This window comes from Cottoperca gobio, chromosome 9 (genome assembly GCF_900634415.1).
Source record: "Cottoperca gobio chromosome 9, fCotGob3.1, whole genome shotgun sequence".
Classification (NCBI taxonomy): domain Eukaryota; kingdom Metazoa; phylum Chordata; class Actinopteri; order Perciformes; family Bovichtidae; genus Cottoperca; species Cottoperca gobio.
The window spans coordinates 10,479,297-10,496,525 of record NC_041363.1 but is presented as its reverse complement, the minus strand read 5'-3'; the positions used below and the strand labels follow the sequence as shown (position 1 = coordinate 10,496,525).

Genomic DNA, 17,229 nt, shown 5'->3' with positions numbered 1-17,229 from the left:
AATTCATCTCTACTCCACATACTAAAATAATATGTCTGATAACGAATGAGGGGATTTATATTACCTGGGGGCAAAGGGTCTAAAATAGGCTATTAATTCATGTCAGTGCCTTGTGTATATTATGTGTTTTATGGTTGAATAAGACACACATGTAACTTTTTACTAGATGTACCTACAACACGCCCAAATGTGATAAGGATTCGGTTTGTGCATTTCCTAAATCGATACAAATCCACAGGTTTAATCTCACATGAACGACACTCATAGTAGATTATAAATAGGCTACACGAGGCCTATAACAGCAGCATCAGGTTGACGCGAGCGCGCATCACTTTGATTGGATTAGCCTACTGTAGATCCTGATAACCGGAGGCATCCAGAGTTGAAAGTTGAACGGGTCACTGCGAGGTCACCCTGCTGGATCTCTCCCTTACCCATCTCTTTTCTAATTTCTACCAGCTTTGTCCTCGCTTTTCCCCTCAACTCCCTTCAGCCTGACTACAGTCTGTGGACAGATTTAACCATCATTTAACTGTTCTCTGGTAAAGACTACATGATCTGAAATAACCTTAATACTGTAGCATATCTATATATTCAATTCGAATATTAATTTAAAAACTGAACTACAACATTTATAGGCTATATATAATATGAAAATAACTTACTGTATCAAAATAACATTAGATATCATAGCCTGTTGGTAATTCTCGTGCGTAAATGTGCCGCGTTTTTAGCCAACTGCATGTGCCTATCTTTGGTTTCAAATATGCATCCCTTACCGTGTTTAAATATCAATTTCCCTGGTGATAGACCTCCGGTTACCGGCAGCTCAGCCTCTCCTGCACAAGCGGGTGCTGCAGTGAGCGCGCGCAACCACTGGGAGAGAGAGGAGAGAGAGAGTGTGTGTGTGTGTGTGTGCGCGTGCATGCGTGTGTGCGTGCGTGTGTGCGTGTGTGCGTGTGTGTGTGTGTGTGTGTGTGTGTGTGTGTAAATGAGGACCCATGAAGTTTCTGAACTGCTCTGATAACCTACCAATCAATTTATACACAGGCACGCGCAGACACACGCTTTTTAAGATGTTTTCAAATAGCTCACTCACCCAGCGTGTGCAAAGTATAAGGAAAGTACGATTCAAAATAAATGATTTACTGTTATTCTACTGATTATGAGTTTACAATAATATAGTCGCTATACATGATATTTTGAACAACAACCAACACATCGTGACTTTGCTGAAACGACCTTTTATGAGTACACTTTTAAGTATCCTGAATACAATATATAGCCTATTCAATTGTAATTGAATAAAGCAATTAAGAGAACAAACAGTAGCCAATTAAACTATCAATAAGACTATATCCTGGACATTTTATTATTGGTGCCTAGTTTAGAAGGATTACCCTAAAATATGTTTATCTCATTCATTGTATTTGTTTTCAGTGGAGTTTTGTTTGAGCCCTTTTATAACTCACAGGTCGATGATTTGACTTTCAAACTTTAAACAGAAATAAACACATCAAAATGCAGACCCATAAAAAAAATTACATGAAAAAATACTACTTTGCATTCAAATAATGTAATTACATGAAAAAACAAATTAAACAGATTAATCATTAAGTTTCATGCATTGATTGCTCAGAAGGAGCTGAAGTTACATCCCGTGTACGATAAAATGTCGACTTAACATTTTTAATAATAATAATTTAACATTTTGCCACAGAGTTGCTGTATACTGTAAAATAAAAATAGATTTCTGAGGATAATGTTATGTAAATCAAAATTGTATTGATAGAAAAATAAAAATCACGACTTTCCAGTCAAAATGAGTGATTTGGCAAAACTCACTCGTCTGTTTATTGAGCCTTTAAGCTAAACACACCACGGTATGATAATGAGGTCGCTGCAATCCATGAATTTATAACGCAACAAAATAATTTTGTGTGTTCCTGAAAGACAGCCTGTAGTTTCAACAAATACAATATTTCCGAAAAGTTCTGTAACTTCATCCGTTGCAAGTAGAAATGATAGAATCGAATATAATATAATAATAATAATAATAATAATAATAATAATAATAATAATAATAATAATAATAATAATAATAATAATAATATTAAAACATACCTCATCTAATTGACTTAAACCCTTTTGAACTGACTTGTTTTGTCGTTGTTTACAAACGCTAATCTTTCATTTGGAAACAAAAACACAAAATCATCAGACTGATTATTGTAGGCACTCTATAAAATATAAATTTGTCCAAAATCTCTTCTGCCTAATAATAATAAAATACATTGACAAAAAATACTAATTAATAAAAAAATAAAAAAACATCTTAATTTGCCACTCTCATATAAGACCATGGAATATACTAAATGATCAAACCAATGTTATTAAATCATACACGATTTAATTTGAGAAAACTTTGAAATCATTTAATTATGTAGCTTTCAGAAACCTGATCTTACATATTTAATTTCCTTTATATTATATTATATAAATTATATAAAAATAACCTTTCTAAAATGAAATATTTACTATTTGAAAACTCAACATTTTTAAAAGAGCATCCTAATATTAGACATGTTAATACACACTGCGAAGATAACACACACTATAAATATCCACAGGATGTGTTCTTTAAGGTTATTGTTACATTTACTTAATAAACTGTTACTTTTACTTTGCACCAATTTTTGTCATTTATATCTTTAAAATCTGAGTAATTAATGTATGGTATTACATTTTGGACTTGTCTTATGGTCTTATATCTCTCAGTTAGTTGGTTTATGCAGAAGAAAAGTGAGAGGCAAAGGTTTCAATAATACCTGAAATGAGGTGGTGGTGGTGGTGGCTGGACGGCTCATTATTGTCCCATCCTGGCTTCAGCTGACTGGATCCTCTGTTCTCTGTCTGGAGGAAGTGGTGACGGGGTCCCAGACCTCCTGCACTCAGCAGGTCTGTCTCACACACTTCCAGCTCGGGCCCAAGCGAGTGTGTGCGTGTGTGTGTGGCATTAGAGGGCAAGGTCAACCCATTTCTCTGCAAACAATCACATCACACAGGGCAAAATACATTCCAACCCCCCTCAGCCTCCAGTTTGTAAGGTGGTCTGATGTGGGAACAGAGGAGGGTGGGGGGTTTGGCAACGGTCCAGACGGGGCCTCCGAGTCCAGATGAAGGAAAAGCTGTTCCACATTAATATGACTTCATATTACACATGTTAGGGAGACTCTAACATGTGAGAGGCTTAGTTAAATGTTACGCTCTTCTTTAAAGTCAGTGTGTGTAATCTGACTTGTTGTAAATTTGCCTTCAGATCAGATCACTTAGTGGTTGGGTGGCAAGTGATGAGGTCAAAATATCACACACCAGCGGTCAATGTTGCTCAGAGACCTTTTAAAACCCAACATACAAACAAAAAAATCTACGTCTCTTTAGTCATTACATCTGTCAGTTCAAACCTAAAAGTAATAGTTGTAAGCTTGATTGTTGTGAAAATGATGAACTGTAAGGCAGTGATGTTCTTCCAAACATTCAACTCACTGATCAAATCCATTTCATTGTTTCAGCTCATTGGCATGAAGTTGGCCATGCATGCCAATAAGCTGATACAATCATTATGTGTCATTTGTTATGTGAAAAAATTCAAATGAAATTCTTTCTCAAATAATCTTCATGTTTCACAGATACCCAGTGTCTAGCTGTAGTATCCATTGTGTTAGCATTATTTTAATTATTTTACCAACACATGATCGACTGACAATAATAAACAATATAGTTTAGCTATATACCATTTCCTTATGAACATTTATCAATATAACTTGAATAAACTTTTATATTATATTTTTGGTTTAATATAGTCAACCGGGTTTATTCCATCGTATTCTATTCTGTTTATCCTCCACTTCTATACTCATTAGACTGTGTTCTGATCTGAGCCCTTAATTGTATTACTATTGGGACTTTTATTTTGAAGGGGACATACTAGGAGACATAAAGTGAAGCACAAACACAGGAAACAAATGTACTTGTCATTTGTTAGCAGCCTGTATGTCATTCTCATTCATAATTCTTGCATATTGTGATTGATACTGAAAGGGAATATCCTCTATGAATAGTTTCATTGGGTTTCAAAGTGAGCAGGACGGCTTTATGAGCTCTAGCATCTTCAGCTGCTTGCAAGCTGACACACTACTTGACAGTGTGGTGAATGAAGTGTGGTGCCTTGCAGCTCCATCTAGTGGCTTTCTTCTGCAAACAGGGAAATAAGAGTGGAAACAGTGGAAAGCATAAATTATGACAAAGTCCAAAAGAAACAAACAGAACACACCATGTAGTTGTTTTTAATCAAATACATTTGATCCGATTGAGCTCAAACCACTGAACAAGCAACAAACTATAACCATCGAGCTACAGCTACAGGAACAAGGCATCATATTGTACATATTCGTTTAAGTATGGTATTTTTGAATACTTATATTTTTCCTATTCTATATTTATGTGACTTTGCCTGTACCTTTTATTTCCTCTAAACGTGTTTATTGTTTCTTGTCTGCACCAAACACCAAGGCAAATGTCTTGTAAGTGAAAACCTACTCGGCAATTAACCGTATTTTGATTCTGACTATATTTAGGAGCAACATCTATAATCACCAGAGTGTAATGGCATCAGAAAGAGGCAGAGAGAGAAAGAGCAGTCTAGTGCAGAGTCATCCATGTGGGAAGATTAACATTTAGGGGAGCAGTCTGCCCTCAGAGCTGCCTGTCACTCACAGGCGTCAAACTGAAGTGTGGCGTGACCTTTACATTATGTCTGTGCACACACACAAAGGAAATTCACCCTTGAAGGCTTATTGTGTGTTGCCACACAATCTCTTAACTGTCTCTCAACCCGTTTGAATATACAGGCTGTAAATGGAGAGATAAGAATCTCCCCAGAGAAGTTTATATATATTATAATTGGTGGGAGGTGTTAGATCCGCGTGTCAAACATCACAAATTAGAAAGTTTGTAGTAAAAGTATGAGATGTGGAGTTTGTTTTACACAAATAAACATAGTCCTCCACAAGCTCATCTACTCACTACTGGTCCTGCCACATGTTTCTGCTTAGATTTCTCAGTACCTAGAGGAGCTTTGTCTTTAACAGACTGAAAACTCATTTCAACACAGCTGACATTTCACAGGCACTCAGGGCCTTTTTCTTTCTATTTCTTCTTTTTTTTTTTAACCTTCGACACAATTTAAAACTGTTCAGTGGAGACATTTTACTCTCATCGGTCCTGCAGCCATGCAGCTGCACTGGACGGAGGTCAGGACAGAGTTTTAGGCGTTTTACCTAATGGACCTTTGCACTGGACGTGTGAAACACTTCACTTAACACGGCCTCTGGGCACTAGATTGGCATGTGTATGGCGTGCATGCTTGAATTTGTGTCTACATAGTGTGCATGAGTTTAAGGTGACTGTTAAAAGGTCAAATCACCAGTCCTGACCCTCTGCATGCCTGGCGGTTGGGACATTTTTGCAGTTGGGGGAGAGAACAAAGAGAAAACTTACATTTAAGTTCAAGAAGTCTTAACGCCATCACTTCTATCAAAAGCTAAATTTAGAAAGTTTGTTTCCGCTATCTTTGCTATGAAATGCGGATTTACCTAGTGTCAAGTCAAACTGAAACAAGCTATGCACTTTCAAGATGATCAAAAACAACCCGAACAAGACGAATACAAAGCATCATTTAATGTACAAGAAAGAAAATGATCATTATACAGGCAGGCAGACGAGTGCACACAGCTTCAGAAAACGGAAACAGGCGTGAACATGGTACCACATCAATTAAGTCTTGAGGTGAACTTGAGGAGGGTTGAGACTACTGGTGGAACAACATAAAGTGTCTGAGACATCTCAGAGGAAGCTGTAATATCTGCTGTGAAAGCAAAAAACAATACAAGTAAAATGAGAAAAGCAAAGTGCGCAATTACAATTAAATTACCAGAAGTAGTGGCACATTTTCCCACATAATGCTGGAATAAGAACATCACATTTACAAAGCTGTCAACCATCGGATCAACTGTACTTTGACGTAGGCAGTACCATCTCAAAACACTGCTGTATTATTACGGGAGGTACCCTGTTAAAAGCTAAGAAGGAGTCACAGTTTACTGACTTGATCTTTAAGCCAAGTATTAAAAGCTCCTGTTTAAAACATAAACATAAAACAAGTGCGAACACATAAAAGCTGCTGCAACCCTCATGTACGTTTTTTTATGAGACCTACACTTACTTTCCCCCCCAGACACCTGATCAGATGTGCGTAAACAAATGCTTGTTAATTATTAATGAAGGTAAGTTGACATAATGTGTTACTCAGGAAGAAAGAAGGTACAAAAACACGGCTGGCTCAAAAGAAACTAAAAATACCCATATTATTTTAACGTTCTTTGTGACCATAAGCTTGAATATAAAAACAATGGATACTACTGTGTTTAAATGCCTTCAAACACTTCTTGGTGAATACTTCTAGCAGGGTTGTGATGAGAGTTATATCTCCGAGGGGAGCCAAGTGCAACAGATTGAAAGCATGTGCCATAATTAACATTTTTAATTGTTAAAAAACAATTAACAACAAGATTATTCAAGTTTTCAAAGGAAGTTGCACTATTACCACTCCATCGTACTTCTTCACGGCCTCTTGGTCCCCTTCCAGCTGTGCGCATCCTTCGTCTGCAATACAGCTAAAAGACCAGCAGGAGGCTCCCGTCTCACGTCATGGCGTTGAGGCAGATGCTCACAGTGTCACTTCATTAGCAGGGAATACTATTATTACCAGTCACATTCATTTTAAAGCAGGTACCAACACTGAAGTCCACACAGGAGTCTGAAGAGACTTCATGGAACTTAGACGTCTGTGGTGCGGATGCCGTCTTCGTCGAGGCTGAAGGGGAAGGATGTGTGAGGCTGAGGCTGTGAGCGGTGTCTCCGACGCCCGCTGGCCACATCTCCTGACACTGTGAGCATCCCCAGTACGCTTGAAGCTGCTTGAGAAGCACTGGGGCAAGGGATTGGGGCGGAGAGAGAGTTGGAGGAGGAGGAGGTGGAGGACGAGGTGGAGGACGAGGAGAGAGAAGGCAAGGTGGGCAGAGAGCTGAAAGCACTGTCTTCATCCTCCGCATCCAGCATGGAGGGCTCACAGGCAGGGACAGGCGTCCACGGCTGCCAGCCCGACGCCACGGAGCAAGACTTGACCAGCGCAGGTCTGCGCTCGTCACCCTGCTGACCTCGAGACGCTGAGGAGGCATTGTGACTTCGATAGAGAGAGGACCCACGTTTAAATAACAAACCCTGCAATGAGAAAGACAAAGACATCATCAGTATTCATCATACGCTAATGTCTTCACTTCTCCTCCAACAACATGCACTGAGAAAGGATTGTAGAGACAACGGTTACCTTAGGGGGACCTCTGAAGTCCTGGATCTTCATCTCGATGTCCCTGATCCAGCCATGCATCTCCTCGGGAGAGTCTGTCTGTAGGGAAACATTAGCAGAAGATAAAGCCTTGCAGAGCTGCATATCTGCACTTATTTTTAGATTAGCGACTGTAGTGGTTTGTCCTCTTATTTTAATTTGTAAAATCAAGTTCTATTTTAGCTTAAGATGATTTTTAACTTCCCGCACTTTCACTGATCTCAGTCTCAGTTTATGTATTGTTGGTTTTTTTCTGTTGACTAAATGTTTGTGATGCTTCCTTTTTTCCCCCCTCGCACAGACAAAAACAAAAGCGCTCATGCTTGCAGCCTCTCTGTCCCAGCACTTCCCGTACGATCCGACCCACCGTCTCAGTCAGCTGTTCTCCCAGGGGGGGGGGGGCGACAGGATGTAATTGTTGTTATGGTAACAGATGTCTTTGCCCGTTTCACAAAAACAAACTTTTCATACTCTGAAAAAAAGAGCCCGTGCCACACATCAGCAGCAGAGCATTGAGAGTAAACAACTCAAAGCATCAGGACAGATACACCTGTGAATGTAGACTCTCTCTGCCCTGACGGACAAAGCACCTCGTCTCTACTGTAGTCAACGCTTCCAGAGCCGGAGAGCACCCAAGATTTTAAAACTTGTGACTCTGATTGGTTAGTATAACAGGAAGACGGGACTGTACCTGAATGTAGAAGGTCCTGGAGCTGGTGATGATCTCAAACAGGTTGTCTCTCAGCAGCAGATCTCTGATGGACACACAGAAGAAAATGTATTGTTATTTAAACCTTATATGTGTATGTATAAGTTTAGCTGTTTGCAAAATATACTAAATAACATTATATTTGAACTATGTGCCTTAATTAATCCAATAATAAAGCATTATTTGTAGCTGAAAACCACCTTTAAAATAGAAGATATCTGAACTGGGTCTAAATAAAAGCCAGAATTGCAGTGGGTCATGTTGTTTCTCTTTAAAAAGTGGAGAAAATAAATTGTCATATTAGTTAATTTGGCCACTTGTTTTCTGAAAAGCTCTCTTTTGCATGAACTTTTGAGACGTCAGCCTGTTAGTTTCCATAAATTGTAAAGTTGTTCACAGTCTTCACGCTTCAATATAGATCATAGATCTATAAATCATGAGATAAAACCAACACGTCAAGCTTTATCCTGCACATAAAATCAGAAGGAGAACTTCCCTTAATGTCTGAATATCAAACTTTAAACTATCGACACCTCCATGTTAGCCTATGTGTGTGTTCATATGCATGGCTTCTGTTTGTATCTCTTCAACCTGTAATCTGTTATCAGAGTATTCTCTGGAAGAGATAAGCAGATGGTGGGAAAGTAAAACGTTGGGAGAATTTGACTGTGTTTCACATCGACTCACCCTGACTTTACGAGACATTCATGGACCTTCTGAATGTCCCTCAGTGGAACAGCTCGGAGAGGCTCCTTATCCTGGGACATACGTTAGCACAAATTAGACACGGATAGACAAAGACCTCAGTCACACAAAACAAAACTCCAACATTTTAGAGAAAATACAAAAAGCGTCTGGCTCCTCACCGTCTCAGACTTGTAGTAACTGACTGCATTGTCATCCAGGGTGAAAAACCTCCTCTTCCAGCTCTTCCTCTAAAGCACACACACACACACACACACACACACAGAGCACATTAGTTTCCACATGCAGCTTTTTGCATTCAAACACAGAGTTTATCAGTTATAAGTGGCTGTGTACTCACCACATTTCCCTGTTTGACACAGTAACCGCACCTCAGCATGCCTGGCCTGTTGCCCTTTCCTCTCTTTCCCTTCTGTCTCCTCGCTCTCATTCTGAAACATTTCAGCGTAGCTATCTTCAATATCATTACAACAATCATGGTAAGTGTAACCACCATCTTCAGAAATACATCACATTACACACAAAGTGGTCGAGGCCGAGAGCAAGAGGTACAGACAAAAACAATGCTCAGCATCGCTAATTCTGTCTTCTAGCGTCACCACTGACACCCTAATAACGTTATATTAACCACATTGCTTTCAGATTCATTACCTGGATGGGAGTGTGCACCACCACGCTACCGAAGATCTCGGTCTTGTAGGCCTGCTGTTTCTTCACTCCCTGAGGTTCGTTGATTAGTGCGGTGACATCGGACCTTGGCGGTGCAGGGCCTGACTTAGGAACCTGTGAGCACAGCAGCAGGTGGGCTTATATCAACTAGTTTGGCATTAACAAGTGGAGCTTAGTTGGTAAAGCTTGTTACTAATTGCCAGCGGTTAGAGGTTTAATTCCCCGCGGGAGTCTCCGTGCTGCAACTGTAAAATATTCTGCATGGAAACATCCAACTCAGTCGAACGGGTTGTTTGAATGTTATCACCCTTTAACAGTTTAACACACGGAGGCTATTCCTGAAAACAAGGCAGCAAAATCAATAATGTAAAATCCATTAATCAGTGCTTTACTTTGATTACTGCATTTACACCAGGTCCCTCTGCTTTAGGAAGTATGTCTTAGTTTTCATTGAGGCCAAGGAAGCTGAGAAAAGGCGGCAGAGAAGCCCTCCCATCGAAGGGGAAGTGAAAGAGAGAGTTGGCGTTGCTGCTTCCTGTGTCAGTGTGCAGGTGAGAGAAAGAGACAAACACTCTTCTCTGTCATCTGGATGTCGCCATTCAACAAGGGCCTGGTCATCTTGCAGACAGATTATGCGTACAATGGGGTTTTGACTCCTCCGCCACAATGATGTGTGTGTGTGTGTGTGTGTGCTCATATTTATGCACATTCACAATTTCCTCATTCAACAAGTGTGTCAGAGGGTATTTGTGGGCAGGGTGCAAGCAAGGCCAAACTGGTTTCAGTCACATCACCGCAAACTGCAGCTTCCTGTGCTCAGGTGGAAACAAATCCCTCATCAATAACTGCTAGTTTAGCCTTTTTCTAACAACACATTAGACGAAGACGTATGGGTTTCGTCATGCATGCGTGCTGGTGTGTGTGTGTGTTGCACTCACAGTGATCTTGCTGGCCTTGTTGAGCGCCGCCACCCAGTCCCTCATGTCAGTCACATCGTTGGCTTGGAGGAAGTACCTCCGAGAAACTGCATTGATGACTGTGGAAATAGACATCAATGCCATGAATATCCACAGTAACCACATTGTATTAAAAAGAAAAAAGTTAATGGCATTGTGTGCTATAAGCATGCCTTAGCGTTTCTCCTCGAAAAAACTCACCAAAGCAGAACTCTGTCTTCGGCTTTTGCTTCACTGTGGCTTCGTTTACCTGAGGAGGAGGAGAGAGGAGACAAAAGGAGAGAAGAGAAGATAAAATAGAGGAGAAGAGGGAGGCGAGAAGTGAAGAGGAGAAACATTTCATATCCTTGCCATCTATTTGACTCAGAGTGTCCAGGGAGGAGCTGTCAGCACTACAGTGCAGTGCAGCCAGATGTCATTATCTCTGGTTAGCTCAGCGAGCGCTCTGACATCTGGAAAACTTCACAAAGTCTGCTTCTGCCTGTGACCGTTAACTACAGATAACTCCGATCTGGTGTATCTGTGCACCCTATTTACATGTTTCGATTTGTGTGATACTCTTAGTCCATATTGCTCAGTTGTCTCCTCTGCTGTACATGAATGTAGCTCACTACCTTAACACACCGCAAAGAGAAATGGTTTACCTTAGAGATGTAGGTTAGTTTCAGGCTGCCAACAAAGCTAGCTCCACTGGGCAGGTTCTGCATGCAAACACAAACACACAGACTCGTCATTGGCTCAGAGTCCAAGGTTACACGGCTCCTATTGGTCAATTTCACTTCCTCTTGCCGTTTGTTCAAATGTTTGTCATGCATTTTTGTGTAGAGTACCTGAGGGTTGTCCATATACCACAGCAGAGCATTTTCCTGCGTGTCGAGGATGAAGTATCGCCTCTGGAAGCGGCAGCTGTTCTCCTTCTCCTCCACGTCCAGGAAGCCACATACACGGTTCAGCCGGTCCACGTACGGCATGCTGCTGCTATCACATATCACCGGGACACCCAGACGGACAGATACTCAAATCAGATGAGAGACACAAATGGTAAAAAAGAGCTACAGAAGGAGATGGGACTCATAGGACAGAAAGTCAGAGACAGGCAGATGTGGAGGATAAGCTTTCATTTACTGTTTCAAATGCACACAAGCACACACACATACACAGGAAGAAAGAGACCCGTGCGCACTCAGCAGTTTTTCATGTGACGTGATTGAGGCTGAGCAGCAAACCCTGAAGCCTGAGGCTGAGATGAGGCCCTCCACCACAGCCAAAAATTACAGACTGCACTCAAGATTTGCACACACGCACATTTCCACTGGCCAGGGAAGAGAGAGGAGAGAGAGGGAGGAATGGGGAAAAAGAGGGAAGGAGAAGGGAGAGAGCTGGTGAGATGTATTCATTAAGATGAGGCCATGTATGTGAATCACTGAGCTGCTGACTGATTTCTCAACAAAATAACTAAATCAAGACTCATTCAGTTCAGACACTCAGGCACGCTGATGATATTTCAGTAATGTTTGCTTTCCAGGGAAGCACTTTTTTTGTGGGGGAGTCAGAAGACTTCTGGCACGGTGAGAGCTATATTTTATAATCTTGTCCTCTTTAAGTAGCTGAGGGAACTTTTAGTCTCTCCACTGTCGTTTCTTTTGCATCTCTGCAAACTTAACATGAAGTAACACAGTCGGATGCACTGAATACAAACATGCAGATAAACTTTTACTTTTCGCCATTTTCCCCGCTTGAATTTAATGGCCACAAAAGGTAATATGACGGCTAACTAGGCCACATCTGTGACTGATGTGTTTTTGTATAATAAGAACAGAAAAGTATAACGTGACAGTGATATCAAATATATGATCAAGACTGAATGGCTGAGCCTTCTGCCAATACTTTTACAGGACTGTCATGAATTTCCATGAACATTTCCATGAATACATTCAGACACATGAGCACACACACACACACACCCACACACACACACACACACACACACACACACACACACACACACACACACACACACACACACACACAGAAATAACAACAGATTCATAGGCTTCATCATCCCTGCTCTGGTAAAACCTTCATTTTGAAACTGCTTTGAAAAATGTGTGCAACCTCTATTACCTTTATCTGAGTGTAATGGAAAAGAGAAAAGAACACAAACACACACACTGAGACTAACACACACACACACACACACACACACACACACACACACACCATTTTGGGTATCGGAAAACATCAGGCTCAACCATTACAGGGAGAAGCAGCGGTGAGGTTGTGGCATCTTAGACATAACTTTACCAATACATTTAGTTCAGACAGTTTTTAGCATGTTCCTATGAGATGTAAAGTACTTTGGGTTTGAAAAGTAACAGGATGACACATATATCAATGTATGAGGGCAGAACAGAGTGTACAGACCACAGCAGTGACATCAGTATCATCGTGTTTGACCACATCCAGGGCAGTGAAGTGAAACCCACCTACACTCAGTTTACATCTGCTTTATTTGTGGACAAGATAAACCCCCTCTTCTTGAAACAGAAACTGATAGATGTCAGCCATACTCTAGCAATTTTGTTCTTGAAGTTCAAAAGAACAAGCAAAATCAATGCTTAACAGATGGAGATACTGTATCTCGACTTAGAGCTTCACACACGCTCAATCCTACACTTGAATCCAACTCAGTTATAGCAAAACGAGACACAATTTGTCATATATTTTATCAGATTTGAGGCACTGAAGCCTTTAATTTAGGGCTGAATCGATGCATCGATCATCTTAAAATGAAATGGTAACTAATCTAATAATCTAAAAATAACACGATCTAGTTCAAGATTCTCAACTGTGAGGATCGGCTGACAGTGGTGGAATATTATTGATGACTATTGATGCATTAACATGTGAGCGTTGCTTACGTGGTTAGGGTCATTTTAAACGGCTTCATATACTTTCTAGGATTTAAAAAGGCCTCATATATTAGAGTCTGTACAAAAAGTATTGTTTCTTTTGAGGGGAGGATGTTGCAGTTTGAAGGGGGGGTCTATTGGAAATGGTAATAGAGCTGGGAAGAGCCTCATCTTTATTAAAAAGTGGACCACAAGTCAGCAGGTCAACCAGCCATCGACTCTGCACAATAAGTGCCCGGGCTCCCTCCTATGCACCACATCAGCATACTGGACTCCATTAAATAATTCAATATTCCTCTTAAAACACATCTTTTTAAACTAGCTTACTCACTTTAACTGCATCTTTTTCCGATACCAAGTTTAACACAGTGCTGAGCTATGCTCTGTAGCTTATTGTTGATTTAATTGGCTTTTTATTACCGGTACTTTGTTGCTTATTGTATGTTTTATTACTAGTCTTATGTGATGTAAGGTTACCTTCAAATGATTATTATGATTATTATTATTTTTTTATTATTATTATTAGCCTACAAGGTTAAGCTGTCCGCCCTACCCCTATAATTATAGCTATAAAAAGTATAATAGTTCCCTCCGGTAGAGTAAAAATATAAAGTAGCATAAAATAGAAATGAAATACCTCAAAACATATAACTGAATATCTTTGGGTTTGGAAAACAAAGACGTTACCTTGGGCTCTGGGAGGTTGTGACAGGCATGTTTCAATGCTGTCTGACATGTTATGGACCAAACGAATAATCACTGTCGGTCTTCACTGCTTTCTAGTGACAGCTGGATATTCACATTATTGACCACAGTGCATGCACGAGCTTCACGTCACTAAATGACCACGGTCACAGGCGTGCACGTATAACGTGATTATGAGCATGCAATTTTAGTTCGGTTTAAATGTGATCTGGCAGAATTACTCAGCGACACCTGACAGAGAGCTCAGATGACCTGCACTGAATCACCAGATCCAACAACGGCCTTCCACACCTACAATAGCCTAACACAAACACACACACACTCTCTCTCTCTCTCTCTCTCTCTCTCTCTCTCTCTCTCTCTCTCTCTCTCTCTCTCTCTCTCTCTCTCTCTCTCTCTCTCTCTCTCTCTCTCTCTCTCTCTCTCTCTCTCTCTCTCACACACACACACACACACACATACATACATACAGGCAATGAGGCGGCAACCCTCGTACAGTTACAAAGTGCCACTGTCGGCTGACTACTTACCCACTGTGGAGTCAGTGTGCGCCACAGCCAGCGCCCCGCACGGCTCCGATGCACAGAGGAGAGACCCGAGTCTGGTGAATAACGAGCATGTTAGACAAACTTTTAATAACTTTTACTCACAGCATACATTAACAAAGCAGGCGTGCATCAGGTTCTCTCGTCTGTTTGTTTGTGTGATCGGCTTACAGAAGAGTTGTCTTTTTTTCCGGGTTGGACGTTTCGTTATTAGAATAAACCAGCCCCGGATGTGATCTATGCGTCCTCGGAGCTCCGGCCGGGTCCTCCTCCTCCTCTCTGCTGCTGATCTCACTGAAGAGGAACTAAACAGCTCAACAGATCTCTGCTTTTTTTTTCTTTCTTTTTTTTACATCAGCGATGCAACAAAGAACTATTTGTTTTGACAGTTTGTGCTCTTTTTAGAGGCTTTTATTCAGAAAATACATAGAAACGTGCGCAGGATCTTTCTTACTGCAACTGAGTGTGTTGTGTTATCTGTCCAGGGAGCAAATTTAAAACTGGGTCAAACACAGACACACACACACTCAGTTTAGGCGGGTGGTTCATATAAATGAGCAGCTATAAAATAAGGGCGTGTAAACCTGGATAAACAGGTCTACACAGGGAAGAATAGTGTCATGCATACACCTGCCATGGCAGGTAATGGAGTGTGTGACAGGTGCTAAAAGCTGTGGTGGAAAAAAAACATTGTCTTCCTTTCCTTTTAAAACTGTAAAAGCAGCAACTACCAGCATGTAATAATGTCCCACTTAAAGCAATTTTAGAAATCCTTAAATCCAAATGTTCCCAGCACAACATCTCCCTCACAAATATCTGACTAGCCAAAAAACAAACTCAAATTTCCACATATGAATTATTTTATTATATTTTCCTTGCACTGCATAGCCCTTCTAAATGTTGTTCCAAAGCATGTTCTGCATCGTCAGGTGTTTCTGGTGGTGGAATATTTAATCTCTTTAATTTCAATGTATATAGTTTTATCCCTAGAAAACGTTGCTTTAAAAGAAATAGTCAGAAAAAATAGAACTGGCCTTAAAACTCAAACATATGTAATCTGTTAGTAAGTGCAGAATGTAACCTTGGTGTCCCCAATGGAAGCTGCATCCCTGAATAAAGGTCTAGCAGTAATTTTGAGTTAGTCAGGTTCACTTATACTGTATTACATATATTTTAAAAAGTCTTAAGAGATAATAGAAAACCCAGAAATATCAGCTACTTCTCTTTGTGCAAATATGATACACTTTATGCAAATATGTCTATGGAAAAAATATATTTTAAATAAGCTTGTAACACTGCTAATCATAACTTTTTGTTTAGCTGTCAGTTACTTATTTGGTTAAACTCCAACAGTTTTATCCTGAACAGCATTGTGTTCTTCATAAATAAGCAGTAGCATCAAGGGGCTGAGGAGTCGTGACTCAAAGTTCAGGTGTTACTGTTGCAGAATGGTCCATTTCAGAAAGTTTCATTCCTGGCAAAATAATATGCATTGTAGGAGACCCACGTGGTACTTGTGCTTGACGATCTCATAGTTTAAACTTCATCAATGCATCTTATTTTCTGATTTTATCTTGTGTTTTTATGTATAATCTTAATCTGCAAAAAAAAGGAACTTGAGCATCGGACACATTTTGTGGTGTACACTACTTCATTATTTCTTCACTTTTTTTCTCCACCTTTACACAAAGGTGACCACAGTTTGAGTCCTGTGATGAAACTTCTGAGAGCAGATGAACTGACCTGACCTCCTGGTTTCAACTACAGAATTTGGGTTTAAAGTTTCCACACGTGTTCAATCTTCCTCGGTGTCACCATTATAAGTGCTGAAATAACAAATATCTGCGCTTACAGGAGTGAGTCTGCATTCTGTTTTTTTTTCTTCTTTTGGTTAATTTGTGCCCTCATGTTAAGAGGAAGTGGTCGCACGTCATATGACCTGCCGGAGTCGGGAGACTTACCTCATTATTTCATATGCTGTGGCGACTGCACACGATTCAAGTTACACAGTTGCAGAAGGAAGGCCTGAAGTTTCCACAGACCCTCCTGTTTCTCTCTACTTTCCCTTTTACATCAGGGACACTAACATATACACACACCGAGGTGATCTTTCCGTCACACAAACACACATTGTACACACGCAAAAAATAAGGGTGTGATTATATATTTATTCAGACAAGCTGGCATGCACAAACATGTAACAATTACAACAAAGTCTTTAAACATTTTGTTAAGATACTTCCTTAGTGTTTCCCATGGCAACGACACAGGTGAATAATGTGGTTCTATGGTGTGAAGCAAGCTGCAAACTAGCTACCCACTGAGACACCCCAGCACCTACTGAAACCACACCAGGCTATAACAGAAAACATGGGTACTTTACTTTGTACACTCTTAGTCACCACAAATACTCTCAGGTTCAGGGGTTAGCATTTGCAGCTTTACATCACCTGAAAGTAAACAAACCACTATAGATAATATAATAAGATAACTAGGTTACTGTCATTTCCAGATCTGTAAGAAATCCTGTGTTTTAATCATTTGCAAAAGTACAAACTGGTTG

At 40.3% G+C, this 17,229-nt stretch overlaps 1 protein-coding gene across 1 annotated transcript; it reads right to left on the bottom strand.

The window, feature by feature from the left end:
* Positions 1-5,722: 5,722 nt before the first annotated feature.
* plekha2 (pleckstrin homology domain containing A2) lies at positions 5,723-14,787 on the bottom strand. Its single transcript, XM_029440327.1, is given in 13 exon segments — positions 5,723-7,341; positions 7,448-7,525; positions 8,157-8,220; positions 8,862-8,932; positions 9,041-9,109; positions 9,220-9,276; positions 9,278-9,310; positions 9,531-9,662; positions 10,487-10,584; positions 10,706-10,754; positions 11,149-11,205; positions 11,335-11,482; positions 14,772-14,787. Coding segments are annotated over 13 exon segments (1,305 nt in total). The 5' UTR covers positions 14,777-14,787; the 3' UTR covers positions 5,723-6,897.
* Between the last annotated feature and the right edge of the window lie 2,442 nt (positions 14,788-17,229).